Source organism: Zalophus californianus, chromosome 14 (genome assembly GCF_009762305.2).
Source record: "Zalophus californianus isolate mZalCal1 chromosome 14, mZalCal1.pri.v2, whole genome shotgun sequence".
NCBI classification, from domain to species: Eukaryota; Metazoa; Chordata; class Mammalia; order Carnivora; family Otariidae; genus Zalophus; species Zalophus californianus.
The window spans coordinates 53385201-53400450 of record NC_045608.1 but is presented as its reverse complement, the minus strand read 5'-3'; the positions used below and the strand labels follow the sequence as shown (position 1 = coordinate 53400450).

Genomic DNA, 15250 nt, shown 5'->3' with positions numbered 1-15250 from the left:
CTGAAGTCTTTGTCACTTTGGTTAAATGGGTAACTAAGTATTGTTTCACAGTGACCCATAATCCTATCTAATCAAATGTTTTAAAACCTTGTTGAGGGGCCCCTGGGTGGCTCAGTTGTTAAGCGTCTGCCTTCGGCTCAGGTCATGATCCAGGATCCTGGGATGGAGCCCCGCATTGGGCTCTCTGCTCAGCAGGGAGCCTGCTTCTCCCTCTCCCACTCCCCCTGCTTGTGTTCCCTCTCTCGCTATGTCTCTCTCTGTCAAATAAATAAATAAAATCTTAAACAAAACAAAACAAAACAAAACAACAAAAAACCTTGTTAATATTTTTGACAAACGTCCCCAAATCAAATTCTAATCTTTTTGACCTGGAAGTATCCTTAATTGTGAAGACCACAGGTAGTTTGAGATGGCTGGGGCAGGGAGTGCCTTTGGAGATGTGTTGGCAGATAGGCCCAAGTGTCATAAGACCTCAGATCAGGAGGAACCTTTGTCCTTCAGGTGGAAAACCATTTAAAGATTTAAACATGGGGGAAGTTGTGGTCAGATTCCTTAATAAGATAATTGCCTTGGCTCCAGGGAGGAGGACAGACGGAGCAGAGGCACTGTTATCTCCCTCATGGGGCCATGAGAATCGCTCTTTAATAAACGCTAGAAAAGGCACTGTGTTTTTCACAACATTCCAATTGCCACTACCTCAACAGAAGGGTTATGGTAAAAGTGAGAAATCAATATTAGGGAAAAATCAAAGCAAAACAAAAGAAAACAAAATACATCCTTCTAGCCCAAACAGTGCTAATATTGTAGACAACAAATTTCTAATGAAAGTCAATGCTCTAAGAATCAAACTTAGTCTGATGTTGGAAACTCCTATATCTCTATGAAAAGGTTTTATTTCTTTTCACTAAAGCTTAAAGAGGACTCAGGGGTTCATATGATTCATTCAGAAGCAGCTCACTACAGGAATGTTTTAGGGTAATGGAAAGTGACGCCTGTATCATTTGACTCCATTTACAGCAAGCAGTGCACATTGTGGAGGGGAGGTTACACAGCCTGATGCCGTGACCCACTTTGTAGCGGAAGCGCGCCATTGTCCTGGGAGCAAGGTTATTTTTGTTTCCTCTCATCTCTTAGAGATATACATGGAACACAAGCATCTGGGGCTCCTGAAAACATCCGGATAGTCCTAGGGCAAGATGGACTTCAAGGTTATCTAATTTAACCTCTTAAAACCTCAGTTTTTTCCCCAAGTCAAATTTCATGAAGTGTACAGAATGTTTTATCTTTTACCCAATTTCTCCTAACCATCACTTTTTTTTTTTTTAAAGAAAATAATCCAAAGCCTAAGTGGCTGGCTGGCTTTTGTGTTCCTAGATATAATGTTTGTTTTGTTTTCCTGAAAGATTACACTAAAATATACTTTTTCTTGGGATATGTAAGCTAACTTAAAAAAATTATAATTTTAAAAAAGCTTCAATAACATTTCCTTAGGAAAACAACTGGGAGCACATCATCATGGTATCCTTGGAGAAGGTTATGTCTATCCCTTTTAATATCTCAGGATTGGTTGATTTTTAGGATTGCTGGATTAGTTTGGTTTTAATTTTCTCCAGCTCGTTTAGAAGAAATCACCATGCCTGTTTTTTTTTTTAAGATTTTATTTATTTATTCATAAGAGACAGAGAGAGAGAGAGAGGCAGAGGGAGAAGCAGGCTCCCCGCTGAGCAGGCAGCCCGATGAGGGACTCGATCCCAGGACCTTGGGATCATGACCTGAGCCGAAGGCAGATGCTTAACCATCAGAGCCACCCAGGCACCCACCATGCTTATTTTAAAAGGAATCCTTCTCCTATCTCAGGCAGTCATTGTGTGGGAGTGTATTCAGATCACTTTTGTGTTTGATTTGATGTGAGGTCTGTGGGTTCATCTAGCAGCATGAGGCTATGCAGCATTGCCTGGTATTTCTGCAGTAGGGAAAGTCTTTTTTTTTTCTCTCATAATCTGTAGTTAATAATGATAAACTTTACCTGGGTATTGCTATTGATAAGGAAAATCTGTGTCCTAAGATGGCCTACTGAGCCAGCAAAAGAGTCCCAGTCCTTGCCCCAGGGCTCTTCCGGGTCCTTCTCTCTGCCCCGCTTTGCGCATGCACCAGAAGTGCCAAGTATGCAGAAATAGAAGTGTATAAATTGCCCCCTTTGCGCTTGGGGCTCAGACCTTTGGAGGTCCCTCTCCTCTGAGCCTGCCGGTGTTAAATAAACCTCCTATCCTCCAAGATGTCCGGGTGCCGCTTGGGGTTCTTCCGTAGGGCGATCCAGTCCAGGTTCCGTAACACTATCATAACACACTAAAATAATGGTATAGACCACAAGTAGTAAGGAACAAACTTTAGAACAAGACGCATCCGTGTTCAAATCCTAACTCTACCACCACCAACTTACATGCCATCAGGCAAGTAACCCTTGGGCTTTTCATCTGAAAAATGGTGTGATTTCCACTGCGAATGTTTGTTTTGAATTAACAAAATAAAATACCAAGTGAGGCACCTAGAATGGCATCTACTAATGATAGGATTTCTTTTTAAAAAAATTTTTTAAAGGTTTTACTTATTTATTTGAGAGAGAGAGAGCATGAGCTGGGGTGGGGAGGGGGTAGGGGCACAGGGAGAGGGAGAAGCAGATTCCCCACTGCGCAGGGAACCTGACATGCGGTTCAATCCCAGGACCCAGAGATCACAACCGAGCAGAAGGCAAATGCTTAACCGACTGAGCTACCCAGGCACCCTTCCCGATAACTTTCTAGTTTGCAACTGGATTTTGTCCAACCTTTACAATGTTGATTCTATTTTGATCTTTTGGCTACTATTTCCTTTCAAATACTGAATCCTTCCTTTCTGGTCTTGATCTGTTATTTTGATTTTTCTCTAATGATTTCACTGTTTGGATATAAGAATCATACTTTATTTGGTCCATTTTATTCTCCCTGCTATTTTAAGTCTCTTTTTCTTCTTGACTGGTTATGCTGATAACTGTGAACAAAGTTTCTAACTTTAGACATCAAATTTCACCACTTTTCCTGTCAGGGCCTCTCAGGGTGAACTTAGAATCAACCACCAGCTTTATTACAAGTGTTCTTTTTTTTTTTTTGGTAAAATATATTTGACCTCACATGTTTTTATTGAAGGATGACTTCGGATGACTTGCAAACTTTACCTTTTTTTTTTTTTAACTTTTTATTTTTAATTTTAAAATATTTTTCTGTAGATGTCTTTGTTTTGGTCCCTCATATTCAGTATGATCGTTTTTCTCGTGTGTTATATTCTCCCCAGTTTTACTGAGGTATAATTGGCAAATAAAACGGTCAGATATTTATCTATTTATTAAGATTTTATTTATTTATTTATTTATTTATTTATTTATTTATTTATTTATTTATTTATTTATTTAGAGTGAGAGCAGGGGAATGGGCAGACGGAGAGGGAGAGAGAGTCTCAAACAGACTCTGTGTGGAACCTGACACGGGGCTTGATCCCATGACCCTGAGATCATGACCTGAGCCAAAACTAAGAGTTGGATGCTTAACCGACTGAGCCACCCAGGCGCCCCAACTGTCAGATATTTAAAGCATACAGCGTGATGGTTTGATACGCAGCTAGGCTGTGAGAGGATTCTCCCCATCAAATTAATGAACACATCCATCACCTCACGTATTTACTTTTTGGTGAGTACATTTAAGTTCTGCTCTCATCAGCATTATCACCTATAGTCACTATGTTCTACAGTAGATCCTCAGACCTTATCCATCTTGTAACCGAAAGCTTGTACTCTTTTCGAACCTCTGCCTATTCCCCATCCCTCACGGGCCCCAGCCCCTGGCCACTGTCTTACTCTGTTTCCATGAATCTGACTTTTCTTTTTTAGGTTCCACATGTAAGTGATCGGATGCAACATTTGTCTTTGTCTGGCTTTTTCCACTTAGCAAAATGCCCTACAGGTTCATCCATGTTGTTACTGTTTTTAAAAGACAATCACCACCTAAACATTTCCTGGCATCTGGAAATTAGAGCCCAGCAGGTGGGACCTAAATGTCCTGGTCCCTTGTGAGGCCAGTCTCTGAATGGTTATGCATATAAAGGAAACACAAATGAGGCTCTATGCAGGTCTTTACCAAACATCTCTTGAGAATTTGGAAGCAGGACATTTATATTGTGTTTTAATATAACTGCATTTAATTTTAATATAATTGTATTTAATTTAAATACTAATACTAGTATTTAAATAACTCCCCCGCTCCCCGAGTTCCAAGCTCCACATAAGCTCTCCTACTCACTCCCTCCCCTCTCCTTCTCTCTAATCTATGTGCTACCCCTAGGCCACTAAACTGGTTCTCCCTTTGACTCCCCTGTACCCACTTTGCTAAGCTCTTCCCACTTGCCCGTATTTCTCCATGAGTATCTCCACACCCTTGAAGAACTAGGTTTTAGTGCCAGAAAGAGGAGAGGCTCATATGACTATTCTAGGGAGAATGGAATGACCTTAAGACAAGCATCAAGGTTCAATACATTATGTGACAAATAATTATTAAGTGTACCAGGCACCAAGAATGGAAGATGTCTCATCCTTTTTTCTCAAGGTTCATTAAGAGGTGAACATTGTTAGGGATCATTATACTTTTCAAGAAACTTGCAGTCTGATTCCAACTGCATGGCAGTTTTAGTTGTTATGGTCTGAAATTACAGCAGGGTTCATGAGAAAGAATTTACAACTAACTCTCTGGCTCCATATTATCGTCCTTTGTGCCACTGAATTATAAAATGTCATAGAGCAATTATTGTGGGATTTAATAATGAACTTCATTTGTAATGGAGACATTTCTTAATGACTGATAGGTTGCAGTCGGTCTTGCTGATGATTCTGGAGGCTTATAAGCCTTGAAAATTACTTGAGAAATAGCATCGACTTACTTTAGATAAAAATAGACTTCTCTTCTTGCCTGCGCATACAGAATTTATGCTATATTTGCAAAATTGAACTATGGTATGAAATGCTGTATAACATGTTTTTATTATACGAGAACAGACTGCTCTTCTCAGTCACTCATGGACGGAATCTGTGTCTTGTCAGCAGATGATGGGAAATTGATAAAATGTGCTTCAATCATACAACCCAAATCAGTGGAAGAGAGACTACTAGATTCCATCTGTTTTATTACACAGATTATGCTGCCAAGAGGAAGCAAAGTAGTGAAGAAATTTGGGGGAGAAGGCATATCAGAAAATATTAATTCAAGGACATAGTGTGAAGGCTCTGTAGAGGGAAATGAGAGGGGGTAGGTGCACAAGAGGTCAGAAAATGTAGCAATCATGCAAACTGGGAAACGTCTGTGCACTAAAAGAAATAAGTGAAGAGGCAGAGGAGGCCGCTACCCAAGGGAAATAAGACATTATGTCCTAAAGGGAGTTTGCATGGAATGGGGGTGCAGCTCTGAAAAGTAAAGGGAATCCTCTGAGTCATCAGGCTGACCAAGGGGCAGTCAGGGTGATTGAGACATTGGAGCGGTGCCGGGAATCTACTCTCGCTGGACCAGAGTGGGAGGCCCACAAGATCACAGGGCTCCCCATGGTGACAAAGTCTGAGCAAGTCCTATGCAGTGAGCTGAACTACTCTGAAGCAATGGCCAGCTTTAATTCCCACGCTCCATCAGCTTTTTCTCCCTCGAAGATGTACCTTTTCACTTCTGCAACCAGACACACCCAATCCCCCCAGTTCAATTTGCCCCCCAAAGAGTGGTGGATATGGCACCTGGAATTATTCCTTGAGCAAGAGATGATTTTGATAGAGCATTGGCAGGAGGGGGTGAAGAGATTTTAGTGTGATCAGGGGGGTAGTTAGTAAACTCCCAAGCTTTTAGGTCACCCCATAATCTGCAGACTATCAATCCTCACCCCAGCCCTGAGCCCCAAACTATTGATTTGTATCCCTGCGGTGGGGATCAGTGATGGGGTGAGGAGTGAGGTGACTCCTGATGGAATTAGGGAAGGAGCTACAGATACTGATGGGTCAGAGAGAGGAGTAAGGGCCACAGCTGGGATAGGACTGATCCCAATTTGTTGAAGATTAGGTATGGACTGGGGGCCAGGAATGCTTGGTAAAGTTCTGTACTTAGCATGGAGCAATTTTTTTAAAAAGTGATTTTATGTTTCAGCAGGAACCTCTGATCTGGCAAAATGGCAAAATGTATCCTTTGGCAAAATATCTGCAAGCAAGGTCACATTTTGGGGGCAAATCTTGTGGCAATTTCGAGAGGAACTGAAAGAGGGAGAAGACAGACTCATTAGAAATATCCAGATGTTAAGTGATTGGAGTTGAACTGGAGATCCTACAGCCGGTGTGATAATAATGTGTCTAAATGATCATTAAAAATATAGAGGTTGTGGAAACCAGATCTGGTGACTCCCCAGTGCTGATTCGGAGCTCAGTTGAATCATTGAATAATACAGATTCCTGGGCTCCATACCAGAAATTCTGATTCAGAGGTCTGGGGAGGGGCCTCGCTGGTGGTCCTGATGGATGCTCAAGTTTAGGAGCCAGTTACCAGCAGCTCAGAGGTCCCCACCTTGGCTTCACGTTACAACCACCTGATGAAGTTTAGATGAATGTTGCTGTTGAAACTCCACCCTATGCCATTTAAATCAGAATCTCTGGGAGGCGCTCAGGCATAGGTATGTTAAAAAAAAAATCTCCCAGGTGATTTTAATACATAACCCAGATTGAGAACCATTGCTCTAGACCATAGCGTGGTTGTTAGACTTCAGACTTGATGCTCTGAGAGCCTAGGCAAGAGGCAAGAAGAAGCATCGCCCCAAATAATCATCTGGCTGATGATAAACTACAGTAAAATATCTGGCATTTATTACTATTATTTTTAGGAAGAACATAAAACAGATTGGAAAAAAAAAGTAGTTGAATACCTAATTCAAGATATCAGGGTAGTGACATCTAGTGTTGAATTTAGATGCTTATTCAGAATTTCAATAATCTCCCCTCCTCACCTTGGCTAATATCATTTAAGGGAAAGTACAAAGAAATAATTTCCAGTAGTCTTTTAATCCAGTCTTTAGGGCAAAAGTAGATGATTTGGTGATTGGAATTGGGGTGGGGGGTGGTGAGTGGGGGTGTGCCGATTCAAGAAATATAATTATTCTTCTTGCCTTCTAGTAAATTTGAAAAAAAAAAAATACAAAAACCAAAGCAGATACAGGAATTAACTGAGGCTTACAGAACAATATCAAATAATTATCCCCAAATAATTATCTGGTATGCTGAGTTGGAGTAGGTCTTCTTATACTCCGATTTGATGCCAAATCTAGAGCTTTCTCACCTACTGCCCTGACTGAAGGTGTAGATACTCACCTCTGCAGGAAGACAGATTCCCAGCTTGTCACACAGCCTGGGCACTGCAGACCAGAGTTTGTTGTCCCCCAGGCCCGCCTCCAACAGGGTCTAGAGCCCACCCTGGTGCATTCATTGCTGGCTGTTCATGGCTCACCAGCGAACTGAAGGAGAAAGGGAGAACCTTCAGGAAGACTGAGAAAGAACCCCAGGTGAGCCCATTCTTTGCCCCCACCAATTCCAAACAGGTAAGTCTGTCCTTGTTTCAAGGCAAGCAGGGAATTAGAGGCAGGGGCAGAGGCTAGAAGACTTCTTCAGTACCTTTCCTTTCTCTTTAAGGAAATAAGAGCAGCAAGAAAATACACATTCCCTTTCCCCCAACTGCACTTTGATATTTTTCTGAGCAAAAGGTGTCATTTCTGAAAAATAATCTCCTTTATATTTAAATGATGAGAAAATAAAAAACTCAAACTCTTTTTTGCATTTTTCTGGACTCTCGAAAAGCTGTTGCAAATTGTGGAAATGTGTATAGAGAGTATACAATATAAGGCCTTAATGAAAATGTATTCTAGGGGCACCTGGGTGGCTCGGTCGGTTCAGCGTCTGACTCGTGATTTCGGCTCAGGTCATGATCTCAGGGTGGTGAGATTGAGGGCCCCTTCCTCGTGTCTGGCCCCGTGGGGTGCATGGAGACTGCTGAAGATTCTCTCCCCCTCCTCTGCCTCGCCCAACCCCCAGCTTGTGCACACGTGCGCTCTCTCTCTAAAAAAAAAAAGTATTCTATTAAACATGAGATTCCTATAATGGGGGGGAGGCGATTTGAGAATAAAGGTCCAAGAAGGAGCAGCACTATTTCAAGTAGGATGTAGGCTCCCTATTACAGAGAAAGAGTGAGGGCCACATGGAGATTACAACTTACAGGTAGAAATTTCAAACTTCCAGTGGTCTTTATTTTTAACAATGATTGTTTGAGTTTGTGATCAACAGATTCTCCATTTTACTTAACTTGTAACAGAGATCAGCCATAATGAAATAACTTGGATCTTAATTTTTTATGCTGAGGAACAGAACATTTTGCTAATTCTATAATCATATCAACAAACAAATTAGTGTTATTCAATTTGTTACAAAATTTGGGATCTCACTTGAGCAGCTGGCTGTCTTTGCTTGCCAAATTAATTGTAATCGATGCTCTAATTTCCTAGGTAAATGAATTTGAAAAAAAAATCTTGGATTAAATAGCTTTGTGACTAAGAGGCAGAATTATTAGGTTACCCTGTTTCAGGTACCTAGGAAATCCCATATGGGTCCTGGAGCTCCATTAATAAATACCACTTTATAATGAGACCTTCTTTGGTCATCGGTCAGCTCCTAAAATTAGCTGGGTGAGGCAACTTGAGTATATGATAGCAGTTTGAATTTGAGGGCCAATGCCACATTTGATAAGTAAACACAGGACTGGATTTTCAGTTCCTATTTTTAAAGGATTGGAAGGTTAGACATGTCCTGGCAGCTCAGGTCCTGAATGCCTGGCCAGTCCACTTCTGATCATATTCAGCTGTTCCCATAAATAAAGAAAGCCCAGTGGCTTTTCTGGGACAGCCTATGGTAATATAACACGGCCGTCATACATGCTACCCTTACCTTTTGAAGAATCAGAACCTACTTATAAGTAAAATAGAAAAAGATATCAAAAGGGCTATTTTTAATAATGATATTAGAAGTAAGACTGTCTGATGTCAGTAGTGAACAGAATCTAAGACCCTCCTTTCGGGGCCAAGTTTACTAACAGTTTCAAATCTGCCTGTTCCACGGCCTTTCACGAACACGTGCTGCTCCCAGATAGTCTCTGTAGGCACAAGCTCTCCATCTGAGTCCCAGGTTTGAGGATATAAACCCTTCCCCGGGGGTCCACAGCATGCCTTCCGACCCAGGGCCTCACTATGCCTTCCAGATAGCAGCCACTCCTTGCAGAAATCCTCAAGGCATATGAAAATGGAGCCTGACCATTTCTTTCCTGTTCTGGCCAGTAACTAGTTCTTTGAGATGAGAACAAATCACTAGCAATGCAACAATTCCATCAGGAGACTTCTAAAAACTGCCATCTAGGGGGAAAATGGCAGTGTTGATACGTGATCAAATAAACATCTTCCCCATGACCACTGAGTATCCTCTGAAGAAGCAGTAACAGAGCAGAACATTATAGCACAGCTGAAGCTAACAAAGTCCTCAACTGCAGACAATAAACCACAAAGAAAATTTTCCAGATGAAGTGAGATCTGAACTAAAATGAAAGAAGACTCCAGACAGTAAGTGGAACTAATATTGAAGTCCCAGCTAATTCCTTGAATCTTAGGGGGCAAGGACTGGATGCCTGGATAGGTTTTGGCAAAGATAGATAGGAACTCCCCTGAAGTTTTTCCCCTTCCTTCCTTCCTTCCTTCCTTCCTTCCTTCCTTCCTTCCTTCCTTCCTTCCTTCCTTCCTTCCTTCCTTCCTTCCTTCCTTCCTTCTTCCCTTTATCTTTCTTTTTCATTTTTGAGAGACAGAGAGAGAGGTAGGGGGAGGGAGTGGCAGAGGGAGAGGGAGAGAGAATCTCAAGCAGGCTCCACACTGAGCGTGGAGCCTGATGTGGGGCTCGATCTCACAACCTTGAGATCATGACCTGAGCTGAAACTAAAAGTTGGATGCTTAACTGACTGAGCCACTCAGGTGCCCCCTTTCTTTCTCTTCTTTTTTCTTTCTTTTTTTCTTTCTTTCTTTCTTTCTTTCTTTCTTTCTTTCTTTCTTTCTTTCTTTCTTTCTTTCTTTCTTTCTTTCTTTTTCTTTCTTTCTTTCTTTCTTTCTTTCTTTTCTTTCTTTCTTTTTCTTTTTCTTTCTTTCTTCTTTCTTTCCTTCCTTCCTTTCTTTCTTCTTTGTTTCTTTCTTTCTTTCTTTCTTTTCTTTCTTCCTTCCTCCCTCCCTCCCTCCCTTCTTTCTTTCTTTCTTTCTTTCTTTCTTTCTTCTTTCTTTCTTTCTCTTTCTTTCTTTCTTTCTTTCTTTCTTTCTTTCTTTCTTTCTCTCTCTCTCTCTCTCTCTCTCTCTCTCTCTCTCTCTCTCTCTCTCTCTTTCTTTCTTTCTTTCCTTCTTTTTTCCTGTGGCACTAGGGTTTATTAAGCTGTGCCTTAGTACAGGCACTGGGGCTTACCCATGGGGCTCTTGATATTTAAAAAAAATTTTTCCCCTGAAGTTTTCTTCATGACAGATTGCCAAGAATAACAGAGTTGGAAGATAAACATTTTTTTCCAGTTTTAATGAGGGATAATTGACAAGTAAAATTATAATAGATTTAATGTATACAATGTGATTTGATATATGTATACACTGTGAAAGTATCTGGAGAGTAAATTTGTCTACCAGACAGTGTTGGAAGTAAAAAGGGCTCCTTAGCCAAGATAGGTCAATCTTTTCTGTTCCTTTAAACCAAGGGAACAGTCAGAAAGAAATGCCCAAAGACTTGAGGAACACCAATCAAAGTCAATAGCCCCCAGAGAATGCTTGGTGACCACCTGTAGGGGACAGGTAGTGTGAGAAGAGAAGGGAACAGGGAAAACCAATCTATATGACATCTGAGCAAACCCCCATGAGTTACCAGCACCCTTGGAACTCTTGGTGGTTCTTTTTTTTTTTTTTTTGGTAAAGATTTTATTTATTTATTTGAGAGAGAGAATGAGATAGAGAGAGGGAGCATGAGAGGGGGGGAGGGTCAGAGGGAGAAGCAGACTCCCCGCTGACAGCAGGGAGCCCAATGCGGGACTTGATCCCGGGACTCCAGGATCATGACCTGAGCCGAAGGCAGTCGCTCAACCAACTGAGCCACCCAGGCGCCCCACTCTTGCTGGTTCTTAAACTCTGTGTCACATGGGAATCACCTGGAGAAACTGTTTAAAATGCATGTTCCGGGCCCCCATCCGAAGAGAATCTTGATCAATAATGAAGCCTTACAAACATGCTTTTTTGTTTTTTAACCAAGCGCCTGATGTTCTACCAACCACACATGGAAAACACTTGACTGTTTATTTATTAAAATGGGCAACACATGAAAAATAATGAGATATTTGAGCAGGACTAGCCATCGGAGGAGAGGCAGCTAGACAGAACCAACAGCCACCAAAGGACCAATTTTGGAATCTAGAAAATGAACAACCCCAAAAGTATGTTTTAAAAAACAGGGAATGGAGACTTTGGGAGGTGAGATAATTTGTTTAAGGTCATAATGCTAGTACTGGGGCCAGAACTCCAGACAGATTCATGAATCTGGAGGGAGCAGAGATTCCAGTTGTCCTCTGCAGTGGGAGTAAAAGGGATGAGACTGCAAGCAGCAGACAAGAAGCTGGAATCACCCAAGCCCAGCAGAGGGGAGGCACCCTGTCAGCACCGCTCTGTTGCTGACCCCCAGGGGGCACCACTGGCATGGGAGAGATGCTCCCCACACAGAATGTAATCCACGGGGGTGGGGGTGGGGAGGTGTGGGGGGAAGAGGGGGCTGTTTTCAGTAGGAAATTGAGGAGGTGAACTCCTGAATGAGACACCCATGTCTAGGTAAGAGATGCTTATATGTCAGATGTTTGTAAGTCAAAAACTGCCTTACAAACTTACACACACACACACACACACATTCACTCACAAAGTTCTCCATATATTACTACATATATGTGTATATACATATACATATACTATATATATATATATATATATATATATATATACTATATATATACTAGAATATAGAGTAGGATTATTTGGCTTCATGCTTTTTCATAGACCAAATTTTGTTAGGTCAAGTGATAGTCTCTCCCCAGAAGTGCATTTTGGACCCATCATTCTGGTTTCATTGTGGACAAATGCAGAGAAAGGCAAGCCTGGAGACAGGAAGGATAATTAGGAAGGGGCTGAAACAATGATGGTCAGGCCTGATCTAGGGCTGGAGGATTTTACAATATTTAGGTAGTGAAATTGGACAGACTTGAGACATTGGATATGAAGGCGACGAGGGAGAAGAGTGTAGGATGCTTACTGGCATCTGGTTAAGCAGGTGATAGGGAACACTGATGAAGGAAAACTTCTGGAGGAACGATAGTGAGTTCACTGTTAGACATGTTGAATCTGATGTGACCAGGGAAGATCCAGCAAGCCTGGAGCTCAGTGGAGAGCCCAGAGTTGGAGATAGGGACCCAGGTGTCACCAGCATACAGGTGAGACTACATGAGGAGAGTGCAAGGAACCAGTGTTAAGAGTTAATAGAGCACACAATGTCTAGGAAAGAACCTTGATGATGAGCAGCCTTTAATGGTCAGATAGAGAAGATCCAGTGACAGTTTATGTACTGGAAAATCAAAGGGTGTGTCTTTCCCTGGATTTACAAAGTACCTAAACCCATCTGCTCCTGGCTACTTAATACTGTTCCATGATAACTACAATGAACATAAAATAAATTGCTTCTTCCTCTTTTAAACCCCTATTGCACTATGTCCTTATGTAATAATTTGTGAAGAATTTAACATCAATCAAAGCAGGATTAAATAAATAGTCTCTGGTGACTTTTTAGAGAAAGCTTTTACAGGTTATGAATATTTGCATTGATTTAAAATTTTTTTATTGCACAACAACGAACTTACTTCAGCCAATTTCATTGTTTTAGTTAACCTTAGTAACATCGTTAAACTTTTCATATTTTGAAATTGTCAATAATGAGAATGCCATGATTTTCTAATCAGAAAAAAATACATCTTAGTTTTTAAAAAGAAATTAGTTGGAAGCAAATGTGAAAAATATGTTTTTACAGTGATTCCAAACAGTTTAATGTAATTCCAAGATAAAGTGTGATTACATTTCTACACATATACAATATGCATGTGTGAGTTTACAAATTTTAATTAATAACTCGTTTCACCTCAGAGACCAAAAAAATGATCAAAAAGAAACTGTGAGTAACAAGCTATAACATAGTTCGCCACAACGGGACCCCCCTTTCTCACCCTACAGTTAGTGATATTACAATTAAAATAACTATATTCTTCTATAATTTTTTTCTGTTAAAATCATCTCATAAACTTACAATGCTATTATTAGTTTCCAAGACCAATATAAATTCACTCCATTTTTCTACAACGAAAGTGATTATTAATTTAGAAGCACACGGCATCGTGATGAAAAACACAAGCATTTTAGTAGCAAGGACATGATCAGTTAAGAATTATTTTTCTTGTAAAACATTCTAAAGCCAAGTAAATATCCATTCTTTTTTTTTTTTTTTTCCTGGACCAGAAGTTTTATTCCTTGTGTATCTGAGAACAGTAAGAAGGGGGAGAATTGTAATGTTGGGAAGGCAGAGGCACACATGCTCACCTCCCAGGGTTGATAAGGATTGCTGAGCAATGCCGCTTCATCTCCTCCATGCCCAGCAAGAGATTACAATGGAGACAAGTTTTTAGACATCCCCTCCCAACAGCAGACTAGCTCTGACAGGCACCTGAGAGCAAAGGAGGCCTAGGAATGGTGTCAGGTGGGCCAGGTGAACTAAGTGCAGGCAGGAGGAAAGGTTGAGTGGAACATGACAGGGCTGGTGGACAGAGGTCCGCTCAGTGGCAACATCTAAGCCTCACCTACATTAGGTGCACATGCCTCATCTCAGTTGTCGTAATTGTCTCTGTAATTTCCTCCTGAGTAGCGGTCATAACCACCCTGGCTTCTGCCACCATAGTCTCTGGACCTTCCATATCCATACCCATATCCTCCAGGTCGACTGTCATATCTGCCACTCCCATAGCCCTGGTCCCCACCACCTCTAGAGTAGCTGCGACCACGCCCATGGGCCCCAAAGGCACCCCCTCTAGTTCCCCTGGCCGACTTGCCTGCGTGATCCACACGGATCTGGCGACCATCCAGAGACTCTCCATTCATGGCTCTCATTGCATCTGAGGCATGTTCTGGATTGGTGATGGTGATGAAACCAAAACCCCGGGATCGCTGAGTCTCCCGGTCCTTGACAACGACCACCTCGGAAATAGGACCGAAGCTGCTGAAGTGGTCTTCCAGAGCCTGCTCATCGGTGTTGAAGTTGAGCCCTCCCACGAAAAGCTTCCCTTCTTCAGAAGACATGGCAGCGAATTTGAGGACTGCTGCAAATTAAGCAAAAAGACCAGAAGAAGAGCTACGGTCGAGGAGCGCAGAGACTCGTAAATATCCATTCTTATAACATACCTATGAGACTGTGTAGCGATGGAAAGGTGTTTGTTGTATTGTTAAATTATATATTTAAATTTTGAAAAAGTAAGAAGTTTAAAAAATTGTTTATTTTCCATTTTTCATGATTCAGCTATGGGCTACAGTAAGAACGTGGGGTTAAAAAGTCTTGTTTGGGTCCATTTTGTGTGTGCCCGTGATTATTATGTAATTGATTTATATGTCAGAGGTTATACTCACAAATATAAATGAATAGTGATTCTACCATTTTATTCTCTAGTTTTCTATCTTTGACCACAATTGAGTAATAAAGTATCAGTGTTTCATTAGTGACTGAGGATCTACTCTCTGAATATGTGTGAATTGTTTCTGAGCGATCTCAGTACAGCTGTGTTTCGTTCAAGCTCCGACTCTTCCTGCTGAAATAGCCACTGACTATTGCGTTCCAGTGTTGTGGGAACCACTGCTCCCAGCTGAAGTGCAGGCTTGTGGCCAGGGGGGAGCCAGCCTGCGAGCAGCCTTTTCAGGCCTGCGCTGATGATGGAGGTTGGCTGGTGAGGGGTTCACAACTGCCACGTCAAGTTCTCTAACTGGCCTCTAGAGGGCAGAGAAGTCACAAGCCCGCGAGCAATTCTGG

At 41.6% G+C, this 15250-nt stretch overlaps 1 protein-coding gene across 1 annotated transcript; it reads right to left on the bottom strand.

Moving 5' to 3' along the window:
* Positions 1-13662: 13662 nt before the first annotated feature.
* Positions 13663-14591, bottom strand: LOC113912788 (RNA-binding protein 3-like). The gene is made up of 2 exons (XM_035723945.1): positions 14034-14591; positions 13663-13715 (listed from the first exon to the last, which is right to left on the bottom strand). Exon 1 carries the CDS (start codon positions 14527-14529, stop codon positions 14059-14061), a length of 471 nt encoding a protein of 156 aa, XP_035579838.1. The 5' UTR covers positions 14530-14591; the 3' UTR covers positions 13663-13715; positions 14034-14058.
* Positions 14592-15250: the final 659 nt, after the last annotated feature.

What these genes read in the sequence shown, in the direction of transcription:
- LOC113912788 (XM_035723945.1), bottom strand. Translation starts at nt 14,529, where the DNA reads ATGTCTTCTGAAGAAGGGAAGCTTTTCGTGGGAGGGCTCAACTTCAAC.